This window comes from Urocitellus parryii, chromosome 10 (assembly GCF_045843805.1).
Source record: "Urocitellus parryii isolate mUroPar1 chromosome 10, mUroPar1.hap1, whole genome shotgun sequence".
In the NCBI taxonomy this organism is placed as follows: Eukaryota; Metazoa; Chordata; class Mammalia; order Rodentia; family Sciuridae; genus Urocitellus; species Urocitellus parryii.
Window position 1 is genome coordinate 90,474,087 of NC_135540.1, and position 21,901 is coordinate 90,495,987.

The 21,901-nt window shown below is 34.1% G+C and overlaps 1 protein-coding gene across 1 annotated transcript in view; it reads right to left on the reverse strand.

Annotated features, from left to right (window-relative positions):
* Positions 1 to 3,947: 3,947 nt before the first annotated feature.
* Positions 3,948 to 21,901, reverse strand: part of Mob1b (MOB kinase activator 1B) — a 74,643-nt gene continuing 56,689 nt past the window's right edge. Inside the window, exons 4-6 of the mRNA XM_026402580.2 lie at positions 15,840 to 15,973; positions 13,488 to 13,651; positions 3,948 to 9,679 (exon numbers count right to left, since the gene is read on the reverse strand). Of these exons, the coding sequence (XP_026258365.1) occupies positions 9,602 to 9,679; positions 13,488 to 13,651; positions 15,840 to 15,973 (376 nt within the window). The 3' untranslated portion in view covers positions 3,948 to 9,601. The remainder of the gene's footprint in view (positions 9,680 to 13,487; positions 13,652 to 15,839; positions 15,974 to 21,901) is intronic.

Here is a 21,901-nt window from a genome sequence, read left to right on the forward strand (position 1 = left end):
GCTTCGGGCAAGGAGGAGAGCACAGACGCGCGCACGATCCGGAACTCGCCCAGATCTGACCCAGTTAGGTTTCCCCCGCCGGCGGGTCCCCAGGTTTGACTTTCGCGCGCGGAGGCAGCTGACGACGGGGGCGGGCCAGTAGGGTGGCTCCGCCCCCAAGCCCTCTACCGTCCCCTCGGCCCTCTCCCACCTCCGGTGCGATTCGCTGCGTACGTCACGACGGGTCACGCGGTGCCGCGCGTGCGGCGTCGATTCCGAAACCTGGGGGGAGGGGAGAAGGGGTAGGGGACATCAGGCCAAGGAGGGGTAAGAGGGGGTTGGTAGCTGGAGAATTCACTTGCTTCTCCGAGTGGCTTCTGGGAATAAACCGAAGCGTCAGGACAAAACTAGACTTGAAATTTTGTACTTGTTAGGGGAGAAAAATCTGTGGTGTAAAGTCAAATGTTTACCCTCTGTTATCCTGTAAGACCCATCAGCAAAGGCTTTTAGGAAATGCATTGCCCTTACAAGGCAGTTTTTTATAAGCGCTTTTCTTTTTTTCCCTACAACTTGAATGTTTATTGTATACTTATATACAATATATACCTATAGGCATATATACATAGGTTATTATAGAAACACATTGGTTAAGTCTAAGCTCTTTTCGAGTTAACTAGTGATCCAGTGCTAGATCCTGTTATTATCCCCATTTGCCATTGAGGAAGCAGGCACCCAGAAGCTGTTTCGTGTCCTGAAATGGGCTTATGGAACTGGGATTAGAATGGGTGGTCAGACACTATTCTCAGAAAGCCTTTCCTGAGATTCCATACCCTTCTCCATCTGAATTGGATGCCCTTCAGTGCTGTGTAGGGAACCGCAAGACTAGGTAGGTTTCTCTTAAGCATGACAATGGCATAATTAACTTTTGACTCCATCACCTGGCACAGTTAAAACACGTATGTTGATTTTAGGATGTCTATTTGTGTGCCATGTGCTCTGCGGAAGCTAATCTAGCTGAGGACAACTACAGTTGTTCATTTTTAGGATGGGTTATACCAGGTTATTATGCTTCCTGGAAGTAATCAAATTCAAATTGTCTACAAGTAATCAAAAGGTTAGTTTTTACCTTGCAGCTATGGTCAGACCTGAAATGCATCTGAAAGCAGAGTTAGAAGAAGGGGAGAGTGGATGGTAACTCCATTCTCAAAACTAAAGAGCAGAAATTAAAACAAGTCCATGGAGGAACTCTGGAAAACAGCAAAAATTCTCCTTTGTAACTCCCTTATGTAATTTTTTTAAAGCTGTTTCCTTTTAATATTTTTATTTTATTTTTATGTGGTGCCAAGGATTGAACCCAGTGCCTCACGCATGCTGGGCTAGCACTCTACCTCTGAGCCACAACTCCAGCCTCACTTCCCTGTATAATCTTGCTATGCCTTTATTTTATTTTCATTTATCTTTTCACAGTGGTTAGCTACTAGAGCCTTGAAGCTGAAAAGTAGCTGTCATCAAAGTATGGCAATGAAGTTGGGGAAAAGGTAATGGGGAAGCTACACCCAAACTTAGGGGGAACATATGAAATGATGAGTATTCACAGCTACTGAGAAAATAAAGCAAGGTGAGCCTCCAAAATCTTCAATAGGAGAAAACTTAAGTTCCGTGTGGATCAGATGGAGAGATGAGGAGTAGAAGTCTCCAAGTATGGTTTCCACACAAACGCAGTATGGTGCAGTATTTGAGTTTAAGCACTGGAAAAAAATTAAAAACTGTTTTCACATTTCCGGCAGTGAGAATTTGAGTTCCTGTAAGTTTAAAAGTATACTTCAAAAATATAAACGAAGTAAATGGAGGAAATAGGGAATCTCTCTTAGCAATTAGTTCAGCATAATTTCCCATTTTCTTGAATAGCCAAGAAGAGACCTGAGAAAAGCACTTTTCAAGACACCTTCTTGATATTGGTTCATAATACCTTATGTGAAACCATTGCAGCCAGATGTTTTAGAATTCAAAATTTCCAAGTTCAAAATTTTACAAAAGAAATAGTGCATACTTTGTATATAAATAACTACTCCCACCCCACTATAGGGGTGTTAAGTCAAAAGCACTAATAATTATTTGCAGTGATATATAGTTTTCACAGTGATATATATTTTTAAGAAGGATGAAGACTTAACTTTGTGATAGATGCACTCTTTGAGTAAATGGTTTTTGTTTTCCTAATTCAAGAAAATACTTTTCCATTTTCAGAGTTTTGGAACTTCAAAGAGTTGAAATAGGACACGGAGCATGAAGCCACTTAGGAATGTATCCCTGAACTTACCAGAAATTTTACTACTCCTTCAATTTGGGAATTTGTTTCTCCTATGGGAATTTTAGTGTAACTAAAAGAGAGAAGACCTGTGTGCCTGTAGTCCCAGCTACTCATGATATATAAGCAGGAGGATCACTTAAGCTCAGACATTCATGGCTGGTATGGTTAACAGTAAGACCTTGACAGGAAGGAAGAAGGGAGGGAGGAAGGGAGGGAAAGACAGGAAGCAGGATTTAACTGAGGACTTAGAAAATGAGAGCAAAGGCAGAAAAAATAAAAGGTCCTGAATACTGATCTTAAGTAGTAGCCATAAAACCCATGGAACTGCCCATACCAGCCCAACTACTTCTATAAAAGAATATTTATCAACTAAGCTTCATTATAAATTTCACTTGTAATCTTCTCAATTGCCTAGAAACAGAGAGATACAGAAGCCATCTTTAAACAAGGAGCAGGGAAGTCAGGGTTTTCTAAATAATCTGACATGTGAAAGTATAGTAGCATTTAAGAATATAGGAGCCACCAGATATATATAGTTTTATGGAAAAGAAGCTATTTGATGCATGCTTATAAAGATGAATGAGGTCATCAGGAAAATGTGACCCTGAACTGATACTGTTTAAAAACAAAAGCATGTACAATCTTTTGGTAAATTTCTATTAAACACAGGTACTTAAGCCTTAAAGGAATAATTATGTAGAAATTTACATTGCCAAAAGCATTATTCCTGACAATGTTATATGGGGAATTAATAACATGCATTTAGTACAGTGGAGGTCAATTAACATAATTATCAAAATGTAGTTAATTTTTACTGTATATATGTTTATTTCTTTATACACAGTAGATGCTTTATAAATACTGCATTGCAGAATAATAAGGTGGGTTTAAAAAAAATTTTTTTAGTTATAACTGGACACAATACCTTTATTTTATTTATTTATTTTTATGTGGTGCTGAGGATCAAACCCAGGGCCTCGCCGGTGCTAGGCAAGTGCTCTACCACTGAGCCACAACCTCAGCCCTAATAAGGTATTTTTAAAGCATGCACAGTCCCCATCAGCAATGACTAGCATTTTGACTCCTTGTCTTCTCCACAAATACTACTAGTGATTTTAAAAAATTGTGGCTGCTACCTCAACTTGAAGATCCAAGCACAAATGCCTCTAACATAAATACCTCTCTATAATAATATGCATATTACTCTAAAATACACATTTCCTTTTGAAATATGAGTATCAGAGTAAATGATTCTCTGATATTCCTTAATTATCTAAAATGAAGACAAAATATTAGATAATATCTTAGATTAATGGAAAAGTCCACAAGTCACTATTTTGCAAATTGTTCTCACTGTAATTGTTATCAATTAAAGAAAAAAAAACAAACATTAGTTTCAAATTCAGGCATATAAGGGTTTTTGAACCCTAGACCAATAGTAAAATAGCATCAATAAATTTTACAATTTCTGTGCTCTAGTTTTCTAGGATATAAAACATTTGAGATTTACTAACTTCTAGGGTTGTGAACATTACAGAAAATAATACCTAATAAATTTGAAATGTTAAACATCCTCCATGTATATTCAATTTCCCTTGGAATGTGTTCAGTGTAGGAATACCTATAGTAAAAATAAACACCAAAGCAAAGTCAGGTCATGGCCAAACATAGTAACTATTTATTAATTTTCTTATAAACAGTCAGTTTCTTCCTTTTAAAAAAACCTAGAATTTAAATACTTCCCCCATCCCATCACATATAAGTCTGTATACATTATTTACATCTTTCAAATAAAACATTACAGATTTTCTGACATTCATTATCCCCTATTAAAGTAAAAATGATGAAATAATTAAACTCTGATCAATAACAACTACAATTTGTATAATCTTGGCACAGTTTACAATATGGCGTCCATGCTGCATTTCGTCTTTTAGATTATTTTTCCCCTTCCAGCTACTTTAAGAAACTATTTATATCCATGAAAGTAAGATTTTTGTCTTTATACATTCTCTTAAATACTTGCACAATGTGAACACTGCCCTTATACTTCCATTACTTTGCAGTGGCAATATTTTTCTCCCTTTGTCTTCAGAAATGGTATCTATTAGAACTACATGTTCTCATATTTACTGTATTCACTCTCAACCTAGATTTCATGACACTGTTCTTAGTGATAATTTTAAGTAATAAATGTATAGGAAAAATTCAAATAGAACAAAAGTATTCCATAAAATATTACTTCCTCATCACCCTGGTTATGCATGTACAAAAATAACAAATACAATTTAGTGGCTATAAAAAACTATTTTCCCTAAAAATAGTCATTTCTGCAGAACAATTTAAGGAGAAAAGTGTTCCTAAATGAAAATACACAAACCTGTTTTACAATCTGCACGATTAAGTATTTCAGAAAAAAATAAAAGCAAAAACCTATAAGAAACACCACCTGTAAAATTTAATAATAATAAAATTAAATATTGTTTGATTTTATACAACTAATATCCTTTTCAGTGACATAATTTAAAGAAAGCTGTCAACCAAAACAAATAGAAACCTATATTCTGACAGTGAGCACTAAAGAATCACTAACAATGAAGACCTACAAAGTCAACCTAACTGCTTTGTTTTCTTGTTATGTGTGTATGTATATCTCAAACAGAAGATGGAGAATAGGAAAACATACAGCTAGAAAAGGCCAGTGATTTCACTATCTGTCTTTGAGAATTATAGTCCAGAGTTTTCTATTATATAACACTATTTGCAAATAGACTCGCATTATGCTTATAAAATTGAGTACCCCTATTTTAATCTATTTTTTCTCTTTTGTCTAAATAAAGTTCAGCCATGAGTGGCAGACATGGAATGCACTGTTATGTTTTCAAAATAAATTTGCTTTTATTAACTTATTAGGAAAGTTTTAAAATTCAAATAATCTGCAGTCAGAATTTTGTTACATGTTCTAATTATACTTGTTCATTAAATCTTGACATAGCTTTACCTCTAGCCATGTATCATCTCATACACAATTAAGCTGATAGCTGAACAACAGTGATTCCTATGGTAAATCTTAACATAATGATAAAACTCTTTGTCATTTTAATTATTTTAGAAATGGTCCTTAAAGTGTAGATCTGTGTTTCTAAGAATTGGCATATTCTTTAATATTCTAAGTAAGTTTCAAAATATGATTGTATGCAGTCACATTTCAAAATTACAAATATATTTTTGGCCCCCATCTTTTCAAAACAAGTCAAACTTTAAGGTTAAAAATTATATGTGAAATAGTTATAAAATTCTAAATATATTATTTCTGACAGACTTAAAATCTAGCATAATTAATACATAAAACGTTCCAATTTCTTTGCACACAACCCCTAGTCTTTAAAGTCAGACTGTTAACTTAAATGAAAACATGTTTTTTTTTAAAAAAAAAAAAAAGAATGGAGGTAAAGAGTCTGTTTCCTTAAACTACTGCTATTTTAAACACTGGATTCATTTTTCCATACTATCCATTTGATCAAAACTATCCTATAATAGTCAAGATGGAATTCAAAAGTTTTCAGGAAAAGAAATAAAAAATAAAAAGTAAGTTCTAAAGGAAGCTCTGGGATTTTTTAAAAATAGTATTATATTTAAATATAAAGTAATTCAACTAAATTTAGAAAATTAAATCTATACATCCAAATGATACTGTCCACTTCAAAATAGTAACATCAGGAAAATAATTCCTTTATTCAATGATGCAGTTAATGGTTAAAACATTCTCTTCTGCAGATTCAGATCCTATGACACATTCTTTTGAATTTCCCTGTTGGCTTAGTTCTCATAGAACAGCCAAGTTGTTAGACTTGGTTTGGTGATTAGGACAGATAAATATTAAGCTGCCAAAAAAGATGATGAAATTGATTTTCTTGCATAGTTACAAGCCAGTTCTCCTGGCATCTCTAAAGAAATTCCAAAAACATTACACTTTCGTAGCATAGCTGGAATAAGTAGTGCTCCCAAGGGAACTATTCTGAAGATCAACTCTCACTGGATGTTAAGGTATGACAATCATTTTAAAAGAAAGTTCTACACCATAATATTGTATGGCACATATTCTACTATTTCAGTGGTTATCAAAACCTCTCTCAGAGAGGGTGTAGACAAAGCTGTAAAAGAAATCTGTCATTTTTCTATTTTCCTACAAGCAAGGAAAATACCAATACATAAAATGGAGTCTGGAGATTACATATGTAAAATAACACATCATCTCTATTTCCTGATAAAGAGATTACAGTGCTTTATCCATCCTGATAGTGGAGGAAATAATTCAGTCTGAAATATATTATACATATCTTCAATTATTTAATACATTTTATGCTGACCATTTAGAATTTACAAATAACTAACACAGGAAAGGTAGAAAGAGACAGAAATCTAAATCTTTCATTTTAAGGTATACTGACATCCAAAGTCACCAGCTAACTAATACATGCTTACTATTTTAGTATAGTTCAATACCATGGTTTTTATGGAAAATGGAATAATGAAAGCCAGTAGCACCATCTACTGCTAACTAAAAACTGTTTACTCTTTTTGTTATCATCTGTCCACCACCATTACTCCATCATTTAAAATAATTCCCAAAATGTGCTTCATATCAACATTTTAACCAAAACATCACGAGTGACAACAATACTATTAACTTACTACTTTACATTTTACAGGATGCTTTTATCAAAGGATGAGAAAAACAACTTCTTTGTAGCTATGTATAAACAGCAAGGGGAAATAATTGTCTTGGCTATTTTTAAATAAAGAAATCTGAAAAGAATATAATAGACTTTTGTAAGCAAGTCTGCTTCAAAAATCAAGCTTTGATCCTTATTTTATAAAGGGTGTCTAACTCTCATAGGAATCAACAAGTCAAAGTAACTTTTTAATAGAATCAGTTCTTTCTCACTGGCTTTGGTGTTTCCTTACTTGTAACCATCTAACACCATGTACAATGCCAGGCTTCTCTCTGGGAGAACTTTATACTTCATTATCATATATTCACACATACATATCTCCTTGTTTCCCAATAACTTGTTAAGTGAACACTCAGACACAGGTACCTGAGATTCTGGCACAGTGAAAACAAACTTCTATCTACATACTGTGGAAAGGTAAATACTACTATCAAATATTAGAGTAATATTTTTCCATTTTTACAGTGTACAACTATGTAAGGTTTAAAAGATCTAGAACAACTTTCTATTATTCTCTCCACACATGACTATTGCAAACCCATTTGTTATAGGATGATAAAAAGTCAAATGCAATATGGAAAAGTTTTGAGTAATTGTGTCTTTCATTTCCCACATAGATGGGACTCAAAACTCATGACACCCAATTTTATTTCTGAATCAACCCATAATGATTGATATTGTCTATTTGTACACTGAAATATTTGTTTTAAGGAAGTCAGCTAGCTCTCAGTGCAGTTTATTAATAAGTATCACCAATAAATGTCCAATATATTTACCCCTGCCAAGATCTTCCATTACTTCTACTGTTGGTACTTGGTGAATAACTGCTAGAAATGAAATGGAGAAAAAGGCAGTTCCCTTGTGATCATAATTGTAAGGGCATTAAATTGTATCACTGTTCTTCTTGTTAATAAAACAAATAAATTTATTTCATTTTAGATTTTTGTCCACAAAGCCTTTGTAATCTACACAATTCCAGAGCAGCATTTCTATTTTCTATTTTAGGAAAAAGGTATGTTTCTACCAAGAGAAGGGTATATAGTTCTAATTGAAGGAAGCAGATTTACCAAAATATGTCAAATTAAAACAAAGTATGAAAAGGTATTTCTTAATCTCAAGAACAAATCTGAAGTGAAGCAAATTAATATTTATTCTAAAAACTATGTTTTTAAACTTACTGGTGGTAATAATTCACTAGAAAGTCATGGCAAATAAAATTTAAAAATAACTATTGAATGATGAGCATTTTTGTTGTTTGATATCACTGTAAAGAAATGATTTTTTTCACAGTGGAAAAACCAGAAGTCAGAATGCTTCAATCTGGGCCTATAATAAGCAAAAGTACTATATCATTTTAAAATGATAGGCAAATACTAGCTCCATTCACTGAATGGAAATGCTACAAAGTGATTAATTTCCCTAAAGTCCTTAAATTCAATGTTTAATGTCTGTACCTAAAATTAATAATTTATTTTTAACTTCTCATGGAAGCTGATTCCTAAAAAAAAAAAAAAAAATCTCCAAGACTCTGTTTAAAAATAATTGATTAAAATCTTCACACCGTTCTATTCAAAGATTTTTAAAACGGGACTTTCTAGAACTTGACTCCCCACTTAATTCTATCCCTAACTCCTCACAGAAATTAACCCCCTTCCCAACCAAACACACTCTTCAATCCCCTCCTCTTTGAAACAGAAGGGGATTCTGTAGACTTATGGCTCATTTGGCAATTGGTAAGAAACCTCACAGTTTAACATCACCTCTGAAGATGGCAATCCTAATATAACCTGAAGTTTTACACCTACAGTGCAGTTATAACATGTAGAAAGAAGTCAAAATGCAATAGGTATTACATTTCAAAATCCTCAAGTTTCAATATCACAGATATCAAGAGATGGAAAATATCTGCTCATAGAACTTTAAGCATTTGTTGAACAGAAATATATTACCATCAATATCAAAAATAATTAAGAAATACTAATTTTTATGTTCTACATGCACACCTTTACAAATTATGTTTCTTCAATGTAGTAAAAGCTGGAGATCACCAACTTAGGTCAACTATGGCTTTTATCATAGATTATTTTACAACTTGCACCAGTAAGTGCCCTGGGTAATAATCCTAATATTATTTTGAGCCCTGCTCAGTCCTATGTCTGTGCTTTGCACCTCAGAAGTGGGCCTGCCAAGGCACTTTAAAAACATGTCTTTTGGGGACTTCAAAATGGCCACAATTTACACAACACAGAACCCAACCATTAGCAGTTCAGTCAAAAAGCATTTTTTTCTAGCACACAATATTATTAAAAACTCTTCAAGTAACCAAAACAAGGTTAAAAATAATACTGTATGCTGCTAAGACAAAATTCACCCCTTTTCAAATGTAGAGAATGGTTCTTGGTTTCCTCTAGCAGTAGAATATGGTTTCATATATTCATAATAAAGAAAAGGGAACCCAGACAAGCCCCCCAAACCTAAGATAAAAACAATCCAGAAAAAAACAAAATATAGCAAAACCCAAATACACTCCACACAGCTTCAATTGAAGAACAATTTCCACAGCTCTGCATCCTTTTTATCTGTCCTTTGAAGTGAGTTTTTCAATCAGTTCTTGGAGTGGAGCAAGTTCTCTTCTATCAATAAGGTTGAACTCCTATGAAGAAAGAAAGAACAGCAAAAACATATTATTTGAATCCCATTCCAAAGCAGATTATCATGAAATATAGATTTGATTTTTTTTCCCTATTCATTATCTGTGTCTTAGACCTGATGTTATGGTTTTTTTAATATTTTATTTTTCTTTATTCTAATTATACATGACAGTAGAATGCATTTTGATACATCATACATAAATGTACTGCCTTCTCATTTGTCTGGTTGTACATGATGTAGAGTTATACATATCATGTAATCATATATGAACATAGGGCAATAATGTACAATTCATTCTATCACTCTGACTCCCATATCCCCTCTACTCCCTTCACTCCCCCTCTGTCTAGTCCAAAATATTTCTATTCTCCCCCCACCTTATTGTGAATTAGCATCCGCATATCAGAGAAAACATTCAGCCTTTGGTTCTTTGCGACTGGCTTATTTCACCTAGCATAATGTGTTCCAATTCCATCCATTTACCAGCAAATGCTACACTTTCATTCTTCTTTGAGTAATATTCCATTGTGTATATATCCCACAGTTTCTTTATCCATTCATCTGTTGAAGAGGCCTGATGTTATGTTTTGTTTTGTTTTTTAAATATTTTTTTAGTTGTTGATGGACCTTTATTTTATTTGTTTATTTATATGTGGTGCTTGGAATTGAACGCAGTGCCTCACACATACGAGGCAAGTGCTCCACCGCTGAGCTACAACTCTAGCCCCTGATGTTGTTTTTACATTAATAATATTTTTATCAATACTATTAGTATTGATGTTATGTTTTTACATCAATAATATTAGGATAAATTACCCTATCTCATGATATTATTGTGGGGAACTAAATAAATGTAATAAAGGATGTTAACCATTTTATGTAATATCTGGCATAAAGTGACATTCCTTCCTATCGAAAGGAATAACCTGGGCACCATTTAAAATATATAGTCAAAAATATTTAGCATATTAGGAAAACTTGAATCTGTAGGCTATCAAAAAATGTATGTGAGGGGCTGGGGATATAGCTCAGTTGCTTGCCTCCCATGCACAATGCCCTGGGTTCAATCACCAGCACCACCAAAAAACAAATTAAAATTAAATGGTATGTGAACAACATAAGGTGGTGTACACAATGATAGATTAAAATCCTGCAAAAGACAAATGAGAACACCTGGATTTAATCAGTGCTACTGCTGTGGGATTTTTTTTCCCCCCTTAAAAGTGCTGGGGATTGAATTCAGGGCTTCCTAAATCTACCACTGAGTTATACTCCTAGCTCCTAATTTGTGCTTTTCTCCTCTAGGCTGGGGATGTTGCTCAGTGGTGTAGCACATGCTCAAGCATGTGCATAGTATAGTTCCACCCTTGTCATTCTGAAAGTCACTCCTATATAGATTTCCCCTGAACAGTTCTACAAACAGGGTAATAAATAAAAGCTGTCTATACTCTAAATCTTTTTCCAGGGCAAGGCATTCTCAATTCCCAATTCATTAGCATCCATCAAATGCAAAACACTACAGTTAGAACTTTGGAGAAGCATTTGGGGCATTCAATATCAGAATCATCCGTGAGATTTTTGAGGTTTAGGAACACAAATGCATACACATACACAATTTAAATTCTTAAATTAAAATGTTCTATCCTGCTATCTTGACAAATGTACCTCCACAGTAACCAGGATAGCAAATTCAGACTTCTTAGGATTTTACACTAGAAATCATGAGCAGAGTCATCCCCAGGTCCCTGGTCCTCGACAAACCTCTATGCTCTTCCTATACCCAGCTCCAACCTGCACTACAAGGTGCCTCACTCATGAAAGTGGACACCTTGGCTGGCACATATGTCTAATGTTCATATACCCTTACAAACAGCTGTCATCTGGCAATGCATTTGGGACCATATGGGCAGGGAATTCTACAGTCTAGGGTACCCAAGAACATACCAGAGGGATATAGGTAGGTATGTTCTTGGCCTTGTGGATTTCTCATTTTGTGGGGAAAGCCACAGCTGGGGAAAGCTCAAAACAAGATTCTCTAAATTGTGGGGCCCAAAGACAGACATTCCCCTTGTACTGTGTAACTAATAAGAAACTCAGAGTGTCCTAAGATGTTAAGCAAGATCAGATGCAGAAATGTAATATATTGAACCCCTACTATTTGCTAGAATTTAAGAAACTTGCCACAGTCCGGCTGCAGCAAAATAATGGTGGGGGGGGGGGGATGAGCAACTTGTGTAGATTGATACAGCAGGAGTGGGAGCTGTTTATTGTAGGACAGGAGGGGTATATATACATACCACACAGCTTATCTTAATTAACATAAACTAGATACAGCAGTCAACCAATAAGGAATCTCCACACTCAATGGTTCAATGGTGTTACTTTACAAACCACTCCCTCTGGCAAAATGCCAGGTGCCATCTTGACTTGTTTACAGACTCTAACAGAAACTATACTTTAAGATTACAGAGTAAAGTAAAACTAAACCTTCTGGAGAGAGAAACATTCTCCTAAACCACAACTTTAGCAATCATATTCTGTGTAAATCAAAAATATAGATTTAGAATTACATTTTCTTTGGGTCCACAGATGGTATACCATGACAAGAGTTTTGGGAAACTACAACCTTTTAATGTGTTTTTACAGGTGAAATTGAAATATAAAATGGAGTCTTCAGTGTGAGGAGCATATACAGAGGGAAATGGGCACATTTTTCTTTAAGAGAAATGGGACGTAGAAAGGGCATTTATAAACATGCCACAGATATATAAAAACATCGTAAATTCAAATGTTGGGGGCTGGGGTGTGGGGTGTGGCTCAGTGGTACAGCACTTGCAGAGAAAGCACAAGGCCCTGGGTTCGTTCAATCACCATCACTGTTCAAAAAACAGAATCAAAAACTTCCACAAAACTTGGGTTTCTTTTGACCACCACCCTCCTTCTCTCAACCTCTGTAAAAATAAATAATAAAGCTGGTTAGCTCTTCCATTTCCAACTCTTTTTCACTTTTGCTTGTTATTGATCTAATTAGAGAATTAGGTAAGGATATTCTTAGTGGAGCACAGTGACATACACCTATAATCCTAGCAACTTGGGAGGAGAAGGATCACAAGTTTTAGGACAGACTCAGGAACTCTGCAAGACTCTCAGCAACTTAGCAAGACACTGTCTCAAACTAAAAAATAGAAAGGGCTTTGGATATAGCACCCAAACCAAAAACAAAAATTTTTTTCAATGCTTTTAGACTTATAATTCTAAGTCTAGTTCTTTGAGGACTAAACAAAAAGGGGGTTCAACTAGCAGGTCAGATCAAAGACACTCTCTGTGGCATATTGTTCCCCATACATGGCAGTCCTTAACTCAAAAATTATTAGAATATGGCCATAAAAGAAGGGGAGTAAGGAAGAATATTATATTCAATATATTTCCAAGACAGAGTCTACTAATAAAGATCCAGGGCAAACAAAAGTGGAGGATTAAGGGAATCAAAGGAGTGCCAATATGCTCAAAAGACCAAATTCATCTATAAATTCTGCCCAACTAGTCAAGTTTCTTATTCAGCTCCTCCATATGGCATGGCAATTGAATGTAATATCCAATGTAATATTCATTTTGGAATTACTTGCCATGAACTTGGATACTAATGAAATTCAGAAACAAAAGGCCAGCCTTATTGTCATGAAAAATATAAAGATGCAGATTAGTGAGATAGAGAAAATTCTATTCTGACAGTGTGTATGCAGTATTTATCACAGAACTCTGAAAATAAGTGATTCACTAAGCAGTAAAGGCCTCCTAATCCAACTCACCTGGACAAAAAAAATAAAGTGCTTGAAAGATGTATTAAGATGTGCTTCCTCCTGCAGCTGGATCACAGGATCAAAATGTTGGTGATAAATATGAGCATAAACCCTAAAAAGACGTTTAAGTATAGTCTTTGCCACAGACATAAAATTCTTTGGGAATGGAACACCTAGTAAAGGTAAGAGAACAAAGTAAATGGCAACATAAATGACCAAAACAAGGGTAAAAAGAATTAGCATTTATGAATTAATACTTTACATATCCATTATATTTTTCAGAAGTTCTCATCATATCATAAATAAAAATTAATTCCACAGCATCTATGGAAAAAGAACTAATCTTCATTATAGCCTGTTATGCCTCTAGTATACCACCACTTCATCAAAACAAAGCAAACTCCTAAGATGGTAGTCAGATTTTTTATTTTCTTAACATCAAGCCTCAATACATTTTGTGCTGAAAACAAGTAATGTATTTGCCAAATTCAGTTCTATTTAAAGTGCTTACATTTTATACTTTTTTCTATAGAAATTACTTCATTACTACTCCAAGTCCATAATTTGTTCTAAAATTAACTAAATTCTGTTTAATTAGGCTTCTTGTTTTGTGAGTTAAAAAGTACTTTACAGCATTAAACAGATACAAAACAAGAAAAATACAAAATCCCTGGAAAGGAAAGGGAACCACTCCTTTTATACTATTAGTAGAAATGTAAATTGGTACAGCCATTGTGGAAAACAGAAGATTCCTAAAGAAATTAAAAATAAAATTATCATATGTCTCAGTAATCTCACTTTTGAGTACACACCCAAAGGAAATAAAATAACTGTATTATAAAGATATCTGCACCCCTATGTTCACTGCATCATTATTCATAAAAGCCAAGATATGGAAACAACCTAAATGTCTGTCAATGGATGAATGGATAAAGCAACTGTGAGATACACATAACCCAAGAACATTATTCAGCCTAAACAAAGGAGGAGATCCTGCCTCTTACATCCACAACATGGATGGACTTGGAGGACATTATGCTAAATGTAAACCACACAAAAATAAAAATATTTCATGACCTTACATATATTCAGAGTAGGGTAGGGAGGTAAAATAAAAATAAAAAGTGGTAAAATGTTAAAAACTAAAAATCTAGACTAAGGAATTCTTTATTCCATTCTTGGTAGGATTTTTGCAATTTTCCTAAATATCTAAAATTAAATAAAGTTTTCAAAATATGGGAGGTAAGAGATAAGATGGAGGCAATCATTCAAAATCATCGTGACAATATGTATTAAAATAATGCAGCCTTAAAAAATCGTTTCATTGTAAAAGCTCCAAAATGATTCTCATATTCAAAAAATGTTTACAACACTCTGGAACAGTAACTACTTACATGTAGTCTAAAAGTTGTTCTAACAATATTAGAATAGCAAACTCTTAACTTTTTTAGAAAAACAGTTCTAAAACATTTGAAAAGGTAAATATATATGAGCTATCTAGATGTGAACTATTTCCATTTAAAAAGTCTGCCCTTTAAGACAAATATAAAAAAGCAAAAGTCACTCAAATTAATAATAAGCCAACCCCTCAAAACTTATTTTCTTCTCACACAGCTTGATTTCAACATCTGTTAAGATTTTGTACATCATAAAGTGAAACTCCCTCTTTGCCACAAATACAATGTTAAACTGGACAGAAACATAAACTCTTCTCCCAAATAAACATAACTACTATAGATATTATTAGCTCCATTTTCTTTTTTTCCTATAATTTAAATCAGATTTTGTTACTATCCTCAATTACTCATCTTCTCATCATTGAAAATTATAGGAAGGCTTATATTACCTCAATGTTCATAACAACCATGGTGTGAAAAGGGTGTTCTTAAATGCACAAGATTAGAACTATTTTGGTAGACATAAAACTAATGTGGTTCCTAGAATATGATTAAGCCTTTATCTAGTATTTTCTACTGAAAGGATATTTGATCTTCATAATTCTCAAGAAAATAACACATACCACAATTCCCCAAAGCCCTCACTGATTATAAGTAAGTTCAATCATATTTTAATCTGGAGTGCCACTAAAATTTAGCAAATAAAATGAACCGATATACATAACCTCTTTCAACTAATATGTATTTGAAGACACTAAGTTAAAGGGTGAAGAAAATCAATTTACATAGGATATCTTCCTTATGTTATGGCTGGGTTAACAAACTTTTGTGCCTCCTCTTGGGAACTCAATAACACAGCCCTTTAGAACTGTCCAACTGGATAGTGTAGGAAGAGTCAGGACAATACCAGAAACATAAGATTAGATAAATTATGATGGATCCCGACTGCATAAAATAATTATACCAATTTTTGATGGAAATAATGTCTCATCATCCAACTGGTCCTGGACCCAAGTCATCAGGTAATCAATATACTTTGGTGCAGAGCATTTGATAGGTTTCTTTATATTTGTTCCATCTGCCCAATGATACTCATATCTGCAATGGAAAGATAAAAACACATACATAAAGCACATATTTTCATATTTATATCTGTGTATATTATTAATTTATGCATAAGCATGTATTAAGCAGTGTTTCTCCAAATAAAGTGCATTTTTCAATTGCCTGTGGACTATTCTGTATTTACCATAGTTCAAACTAAGCAGAGCACATAAAACTCACTCTTTGTTTACACACTTTTTGAAACATGTATGAATTTTCTTACACAGGTTTCCTTCACACAAAGTAGAATTCTACATTACAGTAGAAAAACTGTATCATATTAATTTCAAGTAATGAAATAGAAGAAGCCATCAAAAGCCTACCAACTAAGAAAAGCTCAGGACTAGACGGGTTCTCAGCAAGTTCTACAAGACCTTCAAAGAAGAATTAACACCAAATTAGTCCATGAAACAGGAAAGGAGAGAACCCTTCCAAACTCATTCTGTGAGGCTAGTATCACCCAGATACCAAATCTAGACAAAGACACATCACAGAAAGAAAATTCCAGACCAATATCCCTAATGAACATAGATGTCAATATTCTCAATTAAATTCTGGCAAATCGCATACAAAAATATATTAAAAAGATAGTGCACCATGATCAAGTGGGGTTCATGCCAGGGATGCAAGGTTGGTTCAACATACAGAAATCAATAAACGTAATACATCAATCAATAGACTTAAAGAATAATATGATTATCTCAATAGATGCAGTAAAAGCATTTGACAAAATACAGTACCCCTTCATGTTCAAAACACTAGAAAAACTAGGGAAGTAGGAACATACCTCAACATTATAAAAGCTATCTATGCTAAGCCCAAGGCCAACATCATTCTAAATGGAGAAAAACTGAAAGCATTGCCACTAAAAACTGGAACAAGACCGGGATGCCCTCTTTCACCACTTCTTTTCAACATAGTCCTGGAAACTCTAGCCAGAGCAATCAGACAGATGAAAGAAATTAAAGGGATACAATAGGAAAAGAATTCAATCATCACCATTTGCTGATGATATGATTCTATATTTAGAAAATCCAAAAAATTCCACCAGAAAATGTCTAGAACTAACAAATGAATTCTGCTAGTAGCAGGATATAAAATCAATACCCATAAATCAAATGCATTTCTATACATAAATGATAAATCCACTGCAAGAAAAATTAGGAAATTAGCCTTAAAAAAAAAAAAAAAAAAAAAAAACACTTGGGAACCAGCCTAACAAAAGAGGTAAAAGACCTCTACAATGAAAGCTATCGAATACTAAAGAAAGAATTCAGGAAGATCTTAGAGATGGAAAGATCTCCCATGCTCTTAGATAAACAGAATTACTATTGTCAAAATGGCCATTCTACCAAAACTGATTTAATGTAATTCCTATTAAAATCCCAATGACATTCTTCTCAGAACTCGAACAAGCAATCATGAAATTTATTTGGAAAATTAAGAGACCCAGAGCTGCGCATGGCGGCACACGCCTGTAATCCCAGTGGCTCAGGAGGCTGAGACAGGAGAATCTCGAGTTCAAAGCCAGACTCCGCAAAATCAAGGTGCTTAGCAACTCAGTGAGACCCTGTCTCTAAATAAAATACAAAATAGAGCTGGTATGTGGCTCAATGGTTGAGTGCCCCTGAGTTCAATCCCTGGTACAAAAAAAAAAAAAATTAAGAGTCTCAGAATAGCCAAAGCAATCCTTAGCAAGAAGAGTAAAACAGTATTAGATCTTAAACTATACTACAGAGTAATAGTAACAAAAACAGTATGATATTGCACCGAAATAGATATGTAGACTAATGGTACAAAATAGAAAACAGAGACAAACCCACATAAATACGGTTATCTCATACTAGACAAAGGCACCAAAAACATACATTGGAGAACAGATAGCCTATTCAACAAATGGTGCTGGGAAAACTAGAAATCCATAGGTAGCAAAATGAAATTAAACCTCTCTCTCACTCTGCACAAAAATCAATTCAAAGTGGATCAAACTGGTACAACCACTCTGGAAAGCAGTATGGAGATTCCTCAGAAAATTTGAAATGGAACCACCATTTAACCCAGCTGCCCACTCCTTGATTTACACCCAAAGGAATTAAAATCAGCATACCACAGTGACACAGCCACATCAATGTTTATAGCAGCTCAATTCACAATAGCTAAACCATGGAACCAACCTAGATGCCCCTCAACAGGTAAATGTATAAAGAAAATATGGTACATATACACAATGAAATATTAGCCTTAAATAAGAATGAAATTATAGTATTTGCAGGTAAAGGGATGGAACTAGTGAATATCATGCTAAGTGAAATAAGCCAATCCCTAAAAAACCAATGGCCAAATATTTTATCTGACCAGTGGATGCTGATACATAGTTGGTAGGTGGCAAAGGGAAGAATGAAGGAACTTTGGATTGTGCAGAGGGGAGTAAGAGGAGTGGGTAGGGGAAGAGCTGTGGGGATTGGAAAGACAGTGAAATAAGACAGGCATTATAACCCTATATACATGATATGATTACACTACTGGTGTGACTGCACCACATACAGCAAGAGGAATGAGAAGTTGTGCTCCATTTGTATACAATGTTTCAAAATGCATTCTACTGTCATGTATAATTAGAAAAAATAAATAAATTTCTATACTGTTTTAAAAAAACTGTATCATAACTCAGTGTTATGTTGATCATCTTTGAATTTTATGGTTTTCTTCCTTAAAAAACATTTCTCCTGTGTGTGCAGTATAATTCTTTTTACCTTGACACTTTAAATTTTGAGTTAAAGATAAACACAGAACTCCAAAGTAAGATTAAGAATAAAGAAAATGACTTGATATCTGAGTACATTTGGCTAAAAAGTTAAATATGGCTTTAAAGAAAACTGGCAACTCAAAGAAAGACGTTCACAGGTTTTGGGTATTATCAGAAACTTATATTCCGATTTAACAGTTAATGTGCACCTATTATGTGAAAAGACACAAAATTAAGAACAAGAGTCACTAAAAAGATTCTTTTCCTACTTCGAAGGAGAACAGTTTACTAGAAAGACAGACCTGCAAATGAACAAGTAAAAACAATATGGTATGAACCCTAACACTGTGCATGTGTGTGTGTGTGTGTTTCTTTTACAGACACACACACACAACCTGAATTTTAACATAAGAAATAATCATACAGTCAACACTACAAATATAAATCTCTCTAAACTGAACCTAGCATTTAGATTTTTAGCTTCCAAAAGTTACCTCTGTTGCTTCAATCTTCAAAGCAACACTGTGCTTTCTAACCTTGTTCCCAGAGTTTGGACTGACTGATATGTCTGAGAGTCTAGCAAAAAAGAAAAAGAAAAAAGGCAGAATACTACAGAGTACTTTAAATGATAAAAATTATGTTGAGATGGAATAAATTAGAATACTTTCCATCTAATCACAACTACTTGTTACTGAACAATAATCCAAAACAAGATGTGTCTGAATACTCATTTTTTGGGAGGATCTATTGCCAACAATTAGACGACAAGAATGACTGTCAAGGGCTGGGGTTGTGGCTCAATGGTAGAGCACTTGCCTAGCATGTGTGAGGCATGGGTTTGATCTTCAATACCATAAATAAATAAATAAATAAACAAACAAACAAGCAAGCAAGCAAAAAATCAAATAAACAGAACAAAGGTCTAAAAAAAAAAAACTGACTATCAAGTCCATTTGGAAGGTCTCCAAGGAGAGAGTTCCCAACTGTTCTTGGGACCTTGTTGCAATGATTAATCACTTTCACAGTTAAGGGAATCTTGCTATTATAAAATTAAAGTGCTTAGTGTGATTTAAGCTTATTTCTTCTTCTTTGATCCTCTTAGGAGACAGATGATAAATGGTAGAACTTTAAGCCATCCTTATTCTTCACTTAGAGAAGGGGACTTCGTCCATGTTTTCTCCTTTAAGATAGCATAACATCTTTATTGTTCCTTTACAACATGTTTTTCTTTTTTATCTTTTAAAAAGTTTTCAGGTATTTTGTGTTCACTTTTGTGTTCACTTTTAAATATAAAAATCAAAAGAACACATAGTTAATCAAAAAAATCATACTAAATATTTTAAATTTAAAAAAACAATTAAAACTTTAAATATCAAGGCTTTCTGAAAAATAGACAACTCTATGTTGCTCACACCTATCGTTTACAACTGATTCCTTTATCTTCTCTTTTTCTTTTGTTATGTTTATATTTAAGATGACTTCCTTCATTTTGTAGCTATCTTACCCCATCTATTGTTTTTATTCCATCTTTGACAATCTTCTTTTAAATTTTTGTTATGACTATACAAACCTGTAAACTATACCATTTCTTTTTAAATAATAATAATAAACAGAAACTGAGAACCAAGTCCTATGAGGCATTGTTTAATACTACTTTGGAAGAGACCAGTGCCAAGTACAGATTGAGCATACCTAATCCAAAATCTATAAAGCTACAAAATTAGAAATCTTTTGAGTGAAGATAAGATGCCAAAAGAGAAAAGTTCCACACTTGACCTCATGATAAGCTGCATTAATATGTAGATGTGCTAAAAATATTGCCTAAAATTACCTTCAGGTTATGTATATAAGGAGTATGTAAAACATAAATAAATTCCATGTCTAAACTTGAGTTCTATCCCTGAAATATTTCTATGTGTATGCAAATATTCCAAAATCAAAAACAATCCTAAAGTCCTCTGGTTTCAAGTGTTTCAGGTAAGGGATACTTAACCTATATTAATAACTACCTCTTCTTGGTAAAGTCTTGCCTCTGATAATAAAGAACCTTGACAACAACTAGGTCTTCTGAGCATTATCACTAGCCAAAAGTCCAGTCTCCAAAAAAAAAAAAAAAAAAAAAAAAGGAAAAAGAAAGAGAAAGGAGAGAGAGAGGGAGGCAGACAGGCTTGAAGGAAGGCAGGCAGTAACACACACACACACACACACACACACACAAGCAGAAACAAACACAGCTCTCAAATAAAGGAACATGGTGTTTTCAATGCATAGCTGACTACATAAGAACACAATTAAAAATATCTGTTTTCACAAGTAAAACTTAAAACATCCTAAGTAAACACCAATAATATTAACCAGAATTAAGATGTACTAAAAGGGATTTCATTTTTTTAATACCTTTTTTATTTTTTTAGGTGTAGATGGGCACAACACAATACTTTATTTAATGCTGAGGATCAAATCCAGGCCCCACCCATGCTAGGCAAGCACTCTACTGCTGAGCCACAATCCCAGCCCCAAGGGATTTCATTTTTAAACGACTTTTTTCCTTTAAGAAAACCTCCCAAAATAACAAGTAACAGAAATTCATTTTGTCTTTGATGAAACTAGGAAACACCTGTATCTCTGAACCACAGTATTTAAAAACAAAGAACTACATAATTCACATAAATTCAAATATGGTGAAGGAAGACCAAGAGAGACACCTGCAACAACAAAGTCCACAGACCACGATTCTCCAAAGTCAACAGTCCTGAGGGTTGAAAACCACAGAACAAAACTCTATAGGAAGAGGTCTATAGGAAGCAGGGAATTGAAAGGCACTGAATTTTTAATAACCGCAGCTACTTATCTCTGTGGGCTAGAAAGAAGTAAAAGTTCAGCTTTGTGCCCTTTCCAGTGTCGTCTTCCTTTTTTACTAAGAATTTAGCTTATATTTAACCTCCTTATATGTTAGCACAATTCCCTTCCTGAGCTCTAATATCTCTGTTCTGAGCTCTTCAGTTATCTGACTATATTCTTTACATTCATGACAATGTATGGGGCAATATTCTTGCGATGAATATTGTGGTATGAAGTAAAACATATAATATATGAAGGGCCTTACATATAGGTATCACTAAATAGTAGCTGCCATTGTTGTTATTAGCACTGTTTCATTCTCCAGCACCACATTA